General features: G+C 47.8%; 1 protein-coding gene across 1 annotated transcript in view; it reads left to right on the plus strand.

The window, feature by feature from the left end:
* The window catches only part of NPC1 (NPC intracellular cholesterol transporter 1), a 43,744-nt gene that overhangs the window by 26,915 nt on the left and 1,301 nt on the right, over window positions 1-15,528 (plus strand). The window contains exons 12-24 of the mRNA XM_043443794.1: window positions 3,289-3,478; window positions 4,066-4,248; window positions 5,010-5,124; window positions 6,887-7,014; window positions 7,110-7,250; window positions 8,625-8,714; window positions 9,098-9,288; window positions 9,889-10,004; window positions 10,690-10,819; window positions 11,948-12,148; window positions 13,416-13,647; window positions 14,379-14,492; window positions 15,295-15,457. Coding sequence (XP_043299729.1) covers window positions 3,289-3,478; window positions 4,066-4,248; window positions 5,010-5,124; window positions 6,887-7,014; window positions 7,110-7,250; window positions 8,625-8,714; window positions 9,098-9,288; window positions 9,889-10,004; window positions 10,690-10,819; window positions 11,948-12,148; window positions 13,416-13,647; window positions 14,379-14,492; window positions 15,295-15,457 — 1,994 coding nt within the window. The remainder of the gene's footprint in view (window positions 1-3,288; window positions 3,479-4,065; window positions 4,249-5,009; window positions 5,125-6,886; window positions 7,015-7,109; window positions 7,251-8,624; window positions 8,715-9,097; window positions 9,289-9,888; window positions 10,005-10,689; window positions 10,820-11,947; window positions 12,149-13,415; window positions 13,648-14,378; window positions 14,493-15,294; window positions 15,458-15,528) is intronic.

The raw sequence follows: 15,528 nt of genomic DNA on the forward strand, positions 1-15,528 counted from the left end.
GCACAGGTATCTACGCAGAAATGCTCCCTTAGTTATTTTCTAACAGCTAAAACCTGGGAGCAAGCTAAGTGTGTATCAGTAAGAAGTACAGTAGAATGTTATGCCATCATTAAAAATAGTGAAGTAAGTATGAATAAATGGTTCAAGAATTATTAAATAAAAACTGTGATCAGCATGTTTGGGCAAATGTATGTCATGCATGCTGTTCACGCCTAGAAAGGATGTCAAGTAAGTGACCCAGGAACCGATTAGCTGTGATGTAACCTCTGAAGAAGTGGGAGGGGGGCCCAGGAGAATGGGACACTGGACAACTTTGTTGGGATATTCGTATACCATACAATTTACCCATTTGAAGTGTACAGTTCAGTAGCTTTTAGTATTTTCACCAATGTGTGCAGACATCACCATGGTCAATTTTAGGACATTTTCTTTACCACAGACAGAAACCCCATCTCCTGCAGCAGTCTCCCTCCTAACACCCGGCCCCACATAACCCTCAGTCTACTTTCTGTCTCCATCAATTTTCCTGTTCCAGACTTTTATATGGATGGAATTACATACGAGGGCTTTCCTGTCTGGCTTTGTTCACTTAGAATAATGTTTTCAAGGTTCATCCAAGTTGCCGCATGTGTCAACACTTCATTCTTTTTTATGGCAGAAGATCATTCCATCCTGTGGTTAGACCACATTTTGTTTATCCACTCATCAGCTGATGAACATGTGCATTGTTTCTCGGAAACTTGCTCAGTCGTGTCTGATCTTTGTGACCCCATGGACTGTAGCCTGCCAGGCTCCTCTGTCCACTGGATCCTCCAGGTCATTTCTCCAATTCTCCAATGGGTTGGGTAGCCATTCCCTTCTCTAGGGGATCTTCCTGACCCAGGGATCCAACCTGGGTCTCACTGCATTGCAGGCAGATTCTTTTTTTTTTTTTTATTTCTCACAAGTTATATTTTCTTTTAGTGTTATTCAAGAAAATGAGGTTTAAGAATCAATGTCATCAGACTTTAGAAATCTCTTCTGAGACATTCATCTCCTTTCCCTTTTCTTCTTTTTTTTTTTTTTTTTTTATTAGTTGGAGGCTAATTACTTCACAACATTTCAGTGGGTTTTGTCATACATTGATATGAATCAGCCATAGATTTACACTTATTCCCCATCCCGATGCCCCCTCCCACCTCCCTCTCCACCCGATTCCTCTGGGTCTTCCCAGTGCACCAGGCCGGAGCACTTGTCTCATGCATCCCACCTGGGCTGGTGATCTGTTTCACCATAGATAGTATACATGCTGTTCTTTCAAAACATCCCACCCTCACCTTCTCCCACAGAGTTCAAAAGTCTGTTCTGTATTTCTGTGTCTCTTTTTCTGTTTTGCATATAGGGTTATCGTTACCATCTTTCTAAATTCCATATATATGTGTTAGTATGCTGTAATGTTCTTTATCTTTCTGGCTTACTTCACTCTGTATAATGGGCTCCAGTTTCATCCATCTCATTAGAACTGATTCAAATGAATTCTTTTTGACAGCTGAGTAATATTCCATGGTGTATATGTACCACAGCTTCCTTATCCATTCATCTGCTGATGGGCATCTAGGTTGCTTCCATGTCCTGGCTATTATAAACAGTGCTGCGATGAACCACCACCTTTGGCCATTAGGAACAATTATAAGCATTCACATGCAAGTTTTGTGTGAACATGCCTCCATTTCTCTGTGTGAACGTGTTTTCCTCTCTCTTGGTTGGTATACACCTAGGAGTAGACTTGCTCAGTCATATGGTAACCCTGAGGAGCTGCCAGACTCTTTTTTCCAAATGGACTGCCCCTATGGGTCTTCCCTTGTGGTCCAGTGGTTTAGACTGCCCTCCCACGGGTTAGGGAACTAAGATGCCCCATTCCTTGTAGTGCAGCCAAAAAACCAAATGACCACACCATTATACATTCCCGCCAGCGTGTGGGGAGCATTTTCATTTTCACCCCTCTCCAGCACTTGTTATTATTTGACTTTTTTAATTCTGGCTATCCCAGTGGGCAGGAACTGATATCTCATTGCAGCTTTTTTTTTTTTGTCCACGCTGTGCAGCTTATGGGATCTTTGTTCCCCAACCAGGGCTTGAACCTGGGCCTGGCTGTGAAAGCACAAAGTCCTCAGCACGGACTGCCAGGGTATTCCCTCCTTGCTGTTTTGATTTGCATTTCCCTGGTGACTAATGAATTTGAATACCTCTTCATGCACTGATTGCCCATTTATATTAACTTTCTTGGAGAAATGTTTATTCATAGCCTTTGTCCATTTTTTGACTGGATTGTTTATGTTTCTATTATCGAATTAGAAGAATTCTTATATATTCTGTAAATCCTTTATCAGATCTATGACTTCCAAATATCTTCTTCTTTTCTCTGGTCTGTGTTTTTGCTTTCTTAATGGTGTCTTCTGAAACATAAACGTTTTTAATTTTGATAAAGTCCAATTCATCTGTCTTCTTTTTTGTTACTCATACTTTTGGTGTCATAGCTAAGAAACCATTGCCTAACCCAGGGACCTGGAAGTTTACACCTATGTATTCATCTGACAGTTACATGGTTTTAGCTCTTATGTTTAGTTCTTTGATCCATTGAGTTCTTTGTATATGATACGAGGTAAGGACTCAACTGCATTCATTTGCATATGGCTGTCCAGTTGTCCCACACCATTTGTTGAAAAGATTATTCTTTCCCCTGTTGATAGTTTTGCCACCTTTATTGAAAATTAGGTGAAGATACTTGGCGTATTTCTGGACTTGGTTCTGATCCTTTGTTCTGTATGCCTGTCCTTATGCTGGTAACAACACTGTCTTGATTACTTTTGGTTTGCAGTAAGTTTGAAATTATGGAGCATGAATTCTCCTGCTTTGTTCTTCTTGAAAAACATTTTGGCTGTTCTAGGCCCCTTGCAATTCCATGAGAATTTTAGAGTCCATTTGTCTTTCTATAAAGAAGTCAGCTAGGATACTGATAGGGATTGCATTGACTCTGAGATCAATTTTTAAAATTTTTGTTCCATGAGCATTTAGAAATCATTTTTAGAAAATGAAATGAGACTATGAAGCAGTTTTTAAACTTGGTCCCAACTTGTTTTAAATGATACAAAACTCAGCATGGAACTTTGTAATCTGGCTAGGATATAAAGTCCTAATGAGGGAGAAGGGTTAAATGTGGCTTTTGTGTCTTAAAAGTTAGGAAGAAGTTCCTCACTTAGCTGTCACTCAGTTTTAACTAACAGTATAAAATTTTGCTTACCCTTTTAGGTTCATAAATTTTGTGAAAAACTATGAGAATCCAAATCTGACCATTTCTTTTAAGGCTGAACGAAGCATTGAAGATGAACTAAACCGTGAAAGTAACAGTGACGTCTTCACTGTTCTGATCAGCTATGGCATCATGTTTTTATATATTTCCATAGCCTTGGGGCATATCAAAAGCTGTCACAGGCTTATGGTAAGTAGGGTATATATATGTGTGTGTGTGTGTGTGTGTGTGTGTGTGTGTGTGTGTGAGAGAGAGAAACGGCAGTATATAGCATGATGTCATGTTTTTGCCTCTATTTAATCCTAGTTCATTATGTTCAAAACTGCCTTAAATTGCCCTGTGCTTTTTTTATTTTTTGGCCATACAACTCGGCATGTGGCATTTGGGATCTTTGTTCCCTGACCAGGGGTTGAACCCATTCCCCCTGCAATGGAATCATGGAGTCCTAACTGGAAATTGTCTGTGTTTTAACTGTTTGTCACATTTTCTGCTTCCTGCCCTTGTTTTCTTTAGTTCCAGATTTTTATCTTCAACTTAAAATTTATTTCACCTAATTCTTTTTTTTTTTTCCTAATTTGCCATCACTTAAGAATGCAGGGTCATGAAAATATGTGGCCTGGGAAGACCTAGACAACTTTTCATGTCTTCTCTCAAACTGGGAACTGTATGTTTAAATCTGGATGGGCAATAAGCTTGTAAAGAGGTGAAAGTGAGGACCTGTTAGGAGCAGGACAGAAAACACTGTAAATGACTATTTATGTCTGTGGCATCTCCAGGTGGATTCAAAGATCTCCCTGGGCATCGCTGGTGTCCTGATCGTGCTGAGCTCGGTGGCCTGCTCCTTGGGCATCTTCAGCTACATCGGGGTCCCCCTCACCCTCATTGTGATAGAAGTCATCCCGTTCCTCGTGCTGGCTGTGGGGGTGGACAACATCTTCATCCTGGTCCAGACCTACCAGGTACGTCTCAGAGCCTCACAGCGTCTGACCAGGTACCAGGCCCCACGTGCATGCATGCTGGCTGCACGCAGTACCTGTGAGCGTGACACGTGGAGACTTCATTTCCATGCCTCTGAGTGCTTGTGTATTGGTGCTTGTTCTGGACCCTTTGAGACCAGGAAGTATAAGACCCTTCTCTTTGCTTGGTGGCATAGATTCAAAGTGAGAATTTGGTTTTAAATATGTGCAACATGCATGCAAAAAGTGCTAATACACTTGTGGAAAATATTTTGGGCACAGCAGCTATTAAAATGATTCAACATAGTGTAGAAGAAGGAAGGACTTGAAAAAGTGCTATTAAAAGGCAAAAGGTCAACGTAGGACCCTGACGTAGAAGATGACGTCATTCCATTGGTTCTCCGACGGTCCCTCGTCCTGCAGGCGTTACATGGGTGGAGGCCCAGTGGCACCTAGGAGTGTTATTTAAAGGTTCAGCCACTTGCAGCCTGTGTTGCATGTATTTTCCTGATAACCTGATTCAATCCTTCCTTTAGCCTCTCACCTGTTCCCTTGGCTCCGGGCTTCAGAAATACCCCGAATGCATCAACATGAGAAGTTTGGGGTCCTCACCACTTTGTTGTATAAGGTTTATAAACGACAAGTAGATGCTGCCAGTCATTTTTCTTTACCATCAGGCTAACACAAGGCAGCCAAGAAACAAAGAGGTGGCATTGTAATTGAGACATGTGAATGTTACATATTTCACTGTTTTTATTTTTAAGAGAGATGAACGTCTTCAAGGGGAAACCGTGGACCAACAGGTGGGCCGGGTCCTGGGAGAAGTGGCTCCCAGCATGTTCCTCTCATCCTTCGCAGAGACGGTAGCGTTTTTCTTAGGTAAGTACTCTTGGAACTCGGCCAGCCCTGCGGTGTGCTGAGCATGGGTGTGTCAGCATGCCCCTCTGCGTTCCTCCTTGGTTAAGCCGTATTCTGTAATTATAAAGTATCACAGTGGACCACGAAGAGAATGGGTGGCAGTAACTTGGGCACCATTAGCAAGCATCTTCTCTCACGTTCTTTCAGGGTGGTATTGATGTGGTTGGCTCAGATACCTAGGGCTCCTGCCCCTTCCCCTTTGGGGCAGCACTGGAGAGGGCTGGGACTTGAAATAGCAGCCTTGCACAGCCACGGGTGCTCCCAGCAGCAACTCCACAGTCACAGGCATTAGCCCTCGAGGTGTGTACCCCTGTTCCTGAGGGCAGTCTTCCCCCTCGGCACACTCACTTCACAGGGAAGCACCCTCGTGACTGAGCAGAGGGGGGTGTCGAATCTTCCGTCTGTACAAGGAGCCACGAGCTGGAACACGACCCAGCGTTCCTGTCTTTTTATGTGGAGAAATCCCGTACGCCCCTCCCTGCCCCATGTCTGGTGATAAGTAAGAGGACACTGGCCACGTCCTCTGCACAGGACACTGGCTAGGATTGCCCCGTAAGACCAGGGAAGACGCACGGTCTGTGGGTCGCAAATGGAAAAGTCTACAGGGGCCGCAGCACACCTTACAAGGGGCCGTGGGAGGGACGGCGCGCGTATGGCCTTCGGACTCACACACCATTAGCACACGTCCTGCTCCACTTCCGCAAAGCAGTGCACTGTGGAGCCTGTGGCCCTGTGGTTCCTTCTGATAGATTCGGATGCAAAACAGTTACTTCCTTTCTTTCTGTGATAAGAAAACCAGTGCACATGTGTTGGTGACAGCAGCTGACCCTGGGCTTTAAGGTTGGAGTGCCTTTGTGAGGACAGGAGGAGTTGGGGTGGGGGGACCCCGTGGCTCCTGTTAATAAGAGGCCAGCCCAGTGCTGCCAGATTGTTTTCTTCTCAAGCAACATTGTGAATCTAGTTTTTTTTTTCCTCACTCAGGTGACACTGTGACCCTCATTGTTAAATATTGGCTCCTTATGTTTTTGAAAATGTTTTAAAATTCTGATATTGGAATTGGAAATGGCAACCCACTCCAGTATTCTTACCTGGAGAATCCCACGGACAGAGGAGCCTGGTGGGCTGCAGTCCATGAGGTTGCAAAGAGCCGGACACGACTGAGCGACTGAGCGTACACACAGCACACACACAAAATGGGTTGATGATACACGTGTGGCCCGTGGGCGGCCAGTGTTCAGTTTCTGAGTCTTAGTAGCCTAGAGGATGCTTACAGGCAGCACCCTCGTCTGATTGTAACTAAATCTAGAGACGGATTGGATGATATAAGAGCAGATAAGAAATACCATCCCTCGTGTGGACTGAATCACAGCAGATCCCATAAGCAATGACCTATGTTAATGGTTCTTAGAGGCTGATGTGCGTGCATTTGCGTGGAGAGAGGGTTAAATTACAGAGATGGGGCCCTAGAATTCTGAACAGTAGAATTAGGGTTGAATTTCCATCGCTTTGATAAATGGGATGGATCAGGTCCCTGGAATCTACGTTTTTAACTCCCAGGGTGGTTCTGGTGTGACACCCGCAGACAAAGTGCCTTTGGGAGGGGGAGGTGGGGGTCTCCTCCTGGACTTGGCTGCTCTGGGGCCGCATGTTCATCCATGCATGTGCGTGTGAGGCCCGCATGCCCTCGGCCGGGCAGGACGTGACCTCTGTCCTCTCCCCGCAGGAGGCCTGTCCGTGATGCCAGCCGTGCACACATTCTCTCTCTTTGCGGGCATGGCGGTCCTCATCGACTTCCTCCTGCAGATCACCTGCTTTGTGAGCCTCCTGGGCTTGGACATTAAGCGGCAAGAGGTAAGTGGTCATCAGGACTGCAGCCCATTTCCTTTGAGTCTGGAATCTGGGTGAGGCGGCCGGAGGGTGACCTCTGTCTCCTTTGGTCCCCTCAGAAGAACCAGCTAGACGTTCTCTGCTGTATCAAGGGGGCAGCAGACAACACGGGCGTCCAGGCCTCCGAGAGCTGCTTGTTCCACTTCTTCAGAAACTCCTACGCCCCGCTTCTGCTCAAGGACTGGATGCGGCCCCTCGTGGTACGAGCCTGTCTGTCGTGGTGTCCCCAAACAGACTTGTCACCTGCCTTCTGAGAAGTCACCTCGGGAAGGGTGCCGACAGCTGTTAAGTATACATATGAGAATGCTTGGGACTTCGCTGGTGGTCCAGTGGTTAGGACTCCGCTTCCACCGCAGGGGGCGTGGGTGCAGTCCCTGGTTGGGGAACTGAAATCCCTCATGCTGTGTGGTGTGGCCAAAAAAAAAAAAAAACCATAGCAGATATGAACAAATATATAAAATATTTTTAGCAGTCAATATAAACAGGAGTTTTTGGGGTTTTTTAAAGAAATAATTACAGATTCATAGAAAGGAGCCTGCTGCCCTTTCACAGCTGCCTCCCGCGGTCTTACATAATTGTAGTTCAGGATCAAAACCGAGAGCTTGACGTTGGCACAGTGTGTGTGTGTAGTTCTCTGTCAGTTTCTCAGCTATTGCAGGTTTGTGTAAGCACCACGGCCGCCAAGATAGTAAATCTGTCTCATCACTCTTGTCCTCACCTTCAATGTCACACGCACGCACACACACACACACACACATACACACACACATACTGTCCCTTGTCCCCAGCAGCCGTGTAAGAGCGTTTCATAGTTTACATGCTGGATATACCCAATAGCAATCGTGTATCACATCTCTGCTAAAAGCATAAATTCATTCCAGTCACAGTAATATTCAGCGTTTATTGAATACTTAATATCTGGTACTGTGGTCAGTACAGGATGCTACGCTAAATTCTGGATTGATTATTCCTAGAGTTTTCTCATGTAATCCACAAAACTATCTGATGCTACAAGTTCTATTTTTTCTGTTTTATTGAGAAGGAGATAGAAGCTCAGAGAGGTTAAATGACTACCCCCAGAGTCACTCAGCTTGTCAGAGGCAGAACCGAGATTTGAACCAGGTGGTTTGGCTCTAGAGACCGTGACTTCAGCCACTGCCCCGGACTCCTTGTTTTCTTAGTATGTCATTTAAACTTGCTTTCCAGTTTAGGAAAGCCCTGTTTTGTGTGTTTAAGATCTGATTTGTGTTCTTTTTTTTTTTTATTTTTGGCTGCGCTGGGTCTGTATTTCTGCTCGAGGGCTTTCTCTCCTGGTGAGCAGAGGGCTGCCGTCTGGTTGTGGTGCATGGGTTTCTCATTGCAGCGGCTTCTCTTATTGCAGAATGCAGGCTCGGTAGTTGTGGGACATGGGCTTAGTTGCTCTGAGGCATGTGGGGGTCTTCCCGGGCCAGGGATGGAACCCACGTCCCCTGCACTGGCAGACAGATTTTTCACCACTGCACCACCGGAGAAGTCCCTGGTTCATGTTACCAGCTCACAACAGCTCTGGCTCTGTAACTCACTTCTCGTTCCAGGTAGCAGTCTTTGTGGGCGTGCTTTCGTTCAGTATCGCGGTCCTAAACAAAGTAGCAATCGGATTGGATCAGTCTCTTTCAATGCCGGATGTAAGATGCTTTCTCTCTTATTCTAACTTGTTTGGCCCACAGCGAATACATTTTCCCAAGCACACACGGTCGTTTCAGCCTCTGCTGGCTTCTGAACACAGGTGCTGGCGGGCTCTCCCATGTCCCAGGGATTGCCCCGGAGCTCTGCCCACTAACCTGGGCCTTCTGAGCCCTCAGGCCTTGGGCACCGCTCCAGAATGTGAGCAGCCGGGCTTGACCTTATGAGGTGCCCTCCTAAGGGTGGGACTGACCGGAGAAGCACCTGGGCCCAGGGTGGGGAGGGGTGCCGGCTGTGGAGGGACTCAGGAACCTGGGCTGGAGGCGTCTCGGCTCGCAGGACATTGACGCCGTGTCCCGTCGTGTGTTCTCTCTCTCTCTCTCAGGACTCCTACGTGACGGATTACTTCCAGTCCCTGAATCAGTACCTGCATGCAGGCCCACCTGTGTACTTCGTGCTGGAGGAGGGCCACGACTACACGTCCCTGAAGGGGCAGAACATGGTGTGTGGGGGTCTCGGCTGCAACAACGACTCTCTGGTGCAGCAGGTCTTCACGGCCGCCCAGCTGGATAGCTAGTGAGTACCCCGGCCGCGGACGGGCGCCTGGCCTGGCACCTCGGCCTCACGCCTCTCTCTAAAGATGGCTTCTCCTGGAAAATCTGTCTTGCAGAATGCAGGCTGAATTGACATGAGCAAAACCTCTCAAAGGGCTAATTAGACTGCCTCATATTCTTTTTTTTTTTGGTTTAAGCAACAACCATTTTATTTATTTTTTAATTCAGTTTTTCTTTTTAATTTTTTTTTTAACACCAAAAACATTTTGTATTGGGATATAGTCAATTAACAATGTGATAGTTTCAGAACAGTGAAGGGACTCAACTTACATGTACTTGTATCCATTCTCCCCCAAAACCCCATCCCATCCAGGTTGCCACATAACATTGAGCAGAGTTCCATGTGCTCTTCAGTACATCTTTGTTAGTTGTCCATTTTAAATATAGCAGGACCATCTTATATTCTGAAGCCTTTCCCATTAAGTACTGATGTGGTTTGTCTTCTGACTGGGTGGAATGAGAAGGTCTAGAAAAGGAAGTTCTGAATTTCAAGAAAAGGGACTGAAACTGGAGACTTCCTCCTCGTGGGGGCACCTGTAACCCTTTCTGTCCTGTTCTGTAGCACCCGGATAGGCTTTGCCCCATCGTCCTGGATCGACGATTACTTTGACTGGGTCAAGCCTCAATCATCTTGCTGTCGCATCTACAATAGCACGGAGCAGTTCTGCAATGCGTCGGGTACTTGACCCTTTTCTAGATCTTTTCCCTTTAAAAAAATTTTAAATTTATTGTTTAAAAATAATTTGCTTGTCACCTCCACTTCCACCTGTTTTTATCGGCCATCGCTGGGTCTCGTCCCCCTTGTCCTTGTCCCCTTTCTCTGTCGTCCACTCTGGAGATGCCCCATTGTCCTGTCTCCTGCCCCCCATGGGCCTGCAGGCTGAACCGGGTCAGGGGGACTTTGGTTTTCAGGTTTCTTATCTTTTCCCAGTGACACGGACAGCCTCTCTTAATTGTTATCTGGCTGTAGCTTGTCATGGGCCTGCCTGCCTTCTTTGGTTTATCACTATTGCCCTATGGTTTCATAAGTGTGTTGAGGTTGTCCTAGAATTCTTTTCATAAAACATGGAAGCTAATAAAAAAATTAAAAAAAAAAAAAAAACATGGAAGCCCTGTGCTCTGGTAATAACATACTGAGGTTGTCCTTAAAGCAGGAAACCTGCTTTGGGGAAGGAAATTTATACATCCTGTGTTAAGGGAAGATGGGACTTCTACTTTATTAGACTGCAAAGATCACGTGTTTGAAGTTTTTGGATAAGCAGATTTAGGAGAAGAACTCCTGCCATTTCTTTGTCATTATTTTAAAATGTTTTAATCTGGACACCCGTCCTTCTCACTCGGGCTCCTCCACCCGTTTGCACAGTGGTCAACCCTGCCTGTGTCCGCTGCCGGCCGCTGACTCCGGAGGGCAAGCAGAGACCTCAGGGTGCAAACTTCATGAGGTTCCTGCCCATGTTCCTCTCCGACAACCCGAACCCCAAGTGTGGCAAAGGGTAAGGGAGGCTGAGCCGTTGAGCTGCACGCCCGAGTCTCGTCATGTGCACTGGGAAGCTGGGGGGTGGAGGAGTGACTGGGTGGGCATGGTGGGCGGGAAGGTTCTCTTTTCTGCCATGTGCCACCCTGTGCCCACCCTTCTGTGAAAGCAGAGAAACCAAACCACCTTTGAAGAAAATTCCTCCTTCCTCATTCTCAGCTGATTGTGATTGGTCTGAGCATTCGGTCCCAGGCTTCCCTGTGTCCTGGTCCTCCTGGTGGCCCAAAGGACTCAGAGTCCTGTGCAGGCTGCCAGCAGGGTGGAGTGCGAGGAGGGATGTGGGCATTTCAGGACGTGAAAGGGTTTGTCCAGTTGTGTGTGGGGTATATGAGACCGCGGATCTGTTCTGGTGATGTTGCCTGGGATAAAGGTCTCGGTTTTCTGTCCCCACTGTGCTTCTTGTCAGCCTGTCTGTACATGAGCTCTTGGGCTGCCCCACTTCCCCATCCATCCAGGCAGCCAGTTACCATGGAAACACGATCTCTGGCCCGGAAATAGCAGAGATGACTGAGGTCTGTCCCTGAAAACAAAGTAGGAACGAAGCTTGCATCTTGATCTCTTTGCAGACTGAACACTCAGCCTGCATAAACAAGTCAGAGTGAATGCAGCTCTTTGGAAGGCAACAGCCACCACTCACAGGGAGCTTCCTTTGAGCTTGAATCGTGCCTGGCACTACTTCGTTTATATACAGCCCTGTGAGGAGATGGTGGTGCACCCATTTGCAGATGACACTGCAGCCAAAATTTAGTAATTTTACCCCGGGGCTCCAGGATTGAGGACGATCTCATGGCTACCTGACTCCAGGGCCCCTGTCCCTTCCTGCCTCCTGTTGTTAAAAAAACACATTGGATGGCAGAGCAGAGCCAGCTGCAGAAACAAGAGCAGCTGCGTGGAAAGAAACCAAAGCAGCAAAGGAAAGCCAGTGTGGGAAGGCACAAGCTAGACCTACCTCTTTCCCTTTCGAAGGCTTCCCTGTCCCTGAAGTTGACAGCTGGTCTGACTCCTGAGCCCAGGGTCAGGTGACCCCACTAAGCTTGGCTGCCCAGATCCTGCAGGTGTGGCCTCTGACACCGCTGTCTTGTCGCAGGGGACACGCTGCCTACAGTGCAGCCGTCAACATCCTGGACAACGGCACGAGCGTGGGCGCCACGTACTTCATGACCTACCACACGGTGCTGCAGACCTCGGCCGACTTCATTGACGCCATGGAGAAGGCCCGCCTCATCGCCAGCAACATCACCAGAACCATGAACCAGCAAGGGGGTGATCACCGCGTGTTCCCATACAGGTAAAGTGTACATGAGGATGTCCTGGGGAGTGGCCCCACACGCCAGGGCTTCCTTGCTGGGGCTGGTGGGGGTATGGTGCTGACACTTGGCTTTTCTTCTGAGCCTGGCTCCATCCTGAGCTCGGGGGAAGCCTGTCGCTGGATATGGCGTCTGGGCAAGGAGAGCCGGATTGTGCAGCACCTGCCAAAGTCTCAACGCGGAGCTCACCCTGCAGAACAGCACCGGAGGGCAGGGGTGGGGGCGCCTGGGAAGCAGCTCCACAGGGAGGACCCAGCAAGGCGGGGCTCCCGACGCAGATTACTGGAGATGGCACCTTTATGGAGGTTTCTTGCTTTCATTTATTAATTTTTTTTTCATTATAAAGAAAATATTGGGACTTCCTTGGTGCTCTGGTGGTTAAGATTTCACAATTCCATTGCAGGGGGCATGTGTTTGATTCTTGGTCAGGGAACTAAGATTCCACATGCCGGAGGGGTGTGGCCAAAAAAAATTAAGAAAATATTTTACGAAATACTGAATTTGGAAAATGTAGGAAAGTAGGAGAAACAAGTGATTTCCCCACCAACCTCCAGGGTCTCAGTTTAGCTAGCCTTGACTTTTTCGTGACAGAGGGCCAGCTTGTTGTCCTGGGGAAAGAGCTCTCAGAGTGGGTGTCCTGACCTCTAGGAGGAGCTGGTTAACTTTGCCAAAATAGCATTATCTCCTCAGGACCTGCACAGACCCTGTTTGGCTGGGGGTAATCCTCCAGATAGACCAGGACTTGTTTTCCCAAAGTACCATGAAATATTCTTTATAAATGAATGCCTACAAAACAGAATGGAGGCTTCCCTGATGGCTCTGCAGGTAAAGAAGCCACGGGCCGTATAGAAGATGCAGGAGACACAGGTTCAATCCCTGGGTCGGGAAGATCCCCTGGAAGAGGGCATGGCAACCCTTTCCAGTATTCTTGCCGAGAAAAGCCCATGCATGGACAGAGGAGCCAGGGGGTCACAAAGAGTCAGACATGACTGAGCACACATAACACAAAGCAGAATGGATTGGGCATATGAACAAAAACTTTATATAAGATACATGTCTATGAGGCCCTGCTTTAGGCGTCAGTGGTCAGAGGTCCAGCTGAACTGCCAAAGGCGAGTCTTACAAAAACAGGTAGGTTTCCTGTGAGGCCTGCCTCTCAAGGTAGCTTCATTTCGCAGTGGCGGCAGGATGAGGCGTAGAGCCCCCGGAGTGAGAACGAGCAGTAACAGAACCCTCTCCCCCTTCCAGCGTGTTCTACGTCTTCTATGAGCAGTACCTGACCATGATTGACGACACCATCTTCAACCTCAGCGTGTCCCTGGGCGCCATCTTTCTGGTGACCTTGGTCCTCCTGGGCTGTGAGCTGTGGTCCGCGGTCATCATGTGCGCCACCATCGCCATGATCTTGGTCAACATGTTTGGGGTCATGTGGCTGTGGGGCATCAGTCTGAACGCGGTGTCTCTGGTCAACCTGGTCATGGTGAGTCCTGGGGAGCGCTCGGCCCTCACTCCTGTGCCACCGACGTGCCTTGTTTCTTGGGGTGGAAGGTCAGGGTCAGCTCTTGCTCTTGGTGCACATGGGCAGTTGGACGTGGTCACGTACGATGACGGTGTGACCTCACAGTCTGGCTGAAGTGTTCTGCGTGTATTACTGTAAAGGGTGAGTTGTTGAAGTATGTAGCCTGATGACAGCAAGATGTTCCATTTCCACTTTGACTAATTGCCCCTTCTGAATGGAATTTTCTGACCAGGACTTTTAGCCTCTCGTGTAGTTGCCAGTTGCTTTTTAAGTCTTGAATGTATGCGCATCTGAAAAAGTATGAACAGAAGCTAGACCCAGTGCATGTGCCCTTCAGATAGGAAAAGAACATGCTTCAGGGGGAGTGGCAGTGAGGCCCTGCTAGAGAGATGACAGCCTGCTGCCTGGGTCTGGGGTGGGAGGACCTTGAGAGGTTTCAGCCGCTTCTCTAGAGAAGGCCGATCTGCTGGAGGAATCTGGAGTGCTGGGCACTGTGCCTGGAGGTTCCCCGGGCTTCCCAGGACAGCTGATGTGGGTGCCATGGGGGCTTTGTCTGCCAAGTAGGAGGGGCTTTGCTCGGGGCTTCTTGACTCCCCAGGGTGCCCTGGTAACCACAGATCCCAGGAAGGGGGCGCTGCTTTTACCACCTTTAATCGGAGCAGAGCAGTCCTCACGGGAGCACTTTGTTTCAGAGCTGCGGCATCTCCGTGGAGTTCTGTAGCCACATCACGAGGGCATTCACGGTGAGCACGAAGGGCAGCCGCGTGGAGCGGGCGGAGGAGGCACTCTCCCACATGGGCAGCTCTGTAAGTACCGCCGAGCGGGCCCCCCAGGCGGCGACTTCACCGTGAAGGGCCCAGTCGGGCGACTGAGAGCTTCTCAGGAGAAGGAACTTTACCAGATTCTGAAAACAGAATTTGTTATGTCTGACTTAGCGGCAGTACCTCACGATTACAAGTTTTCAGGCAATTCAGGAAACTTGCGTAGAGCTGGATCTTGCATAGAGCTCTAGCCTGGAATTCTTTAGGACTGTTCCCTTTCGTGACTCCTTTGCGCAGTCTGGCTGAATGAAGCAGGAAAACAGGTTTGATGTGAGAGCCACTGAAAACCCAGGCCCAGCCATGTGTGTTGAAAAGCAGCGAGCTGCCACGCTTGGAGCCCAGTGTGGTTTGTGGGTCAGGTTGGCAGACTCTTCTCAGGCTGAACCAGGATACAGGGCTGGACTGTGAACCAGTTTCTTTTCCACCATAGAAAATACTGTTATAGATGAACAATGAAGTGTGCAATAGCAGTGTCTAAAAGCATAACGTACATACCTTAAAACTAATGCTCTTGGAAAAATGGTGCTGACAGACTTGCAAGGTTGCTATGGGGTATATGCAGAATACACAGCTTTTATCCTTATTACACCTTTTTTTTTTTTCAGATTCATAAGCAGCAAATAAGCAGCATTTGGCTCTGCCTAATTGTTTTATCAGTAACTCTGAAAGCTGGGGTTCAGTCTGTCATTACTTTGGACCTTGATGTTTAAGAAATTCCTTTAGGAGGAAGTGTTCAATTATGGTCGGTTGATACAAGTGGTTTCTGAGCCCATCTCTCTTCTCTTAGGTATTCAGTGGAATCACACTAACAAAATTTGGAGGCATTATCGTGTTGGCCTTTGCCAAATCTCAAATTTTCCAGATATTTTACTTCAGGATGTATTTAGCCATGGTCTTACTGGGAGCCACTCATGGATTAATATTTCTCCCTGTCTTACTCAGTTACATAGGTAAGAGCTTTTTGTTTTTAACCTGGTGGGATAGAGGCAGCCTGATAGAAGGGCGGGTACCTTGAAGCTTT

The sequence above is a fragment of the Cervus canadensis genome, chromosome 23 (genome assembly GCF_019320065.1).
Source record: "Cervus canadensis isolate Bull #8, Minnesota chromosome 23, ASM1932006v1, whole genome shotgun sequence".
Lineage (NCBI taxonomy): Eukaryota > Metazoa > Chordata > Mammalia > Artiodactyla > Cervidae > Cervus > Cervus canadensis.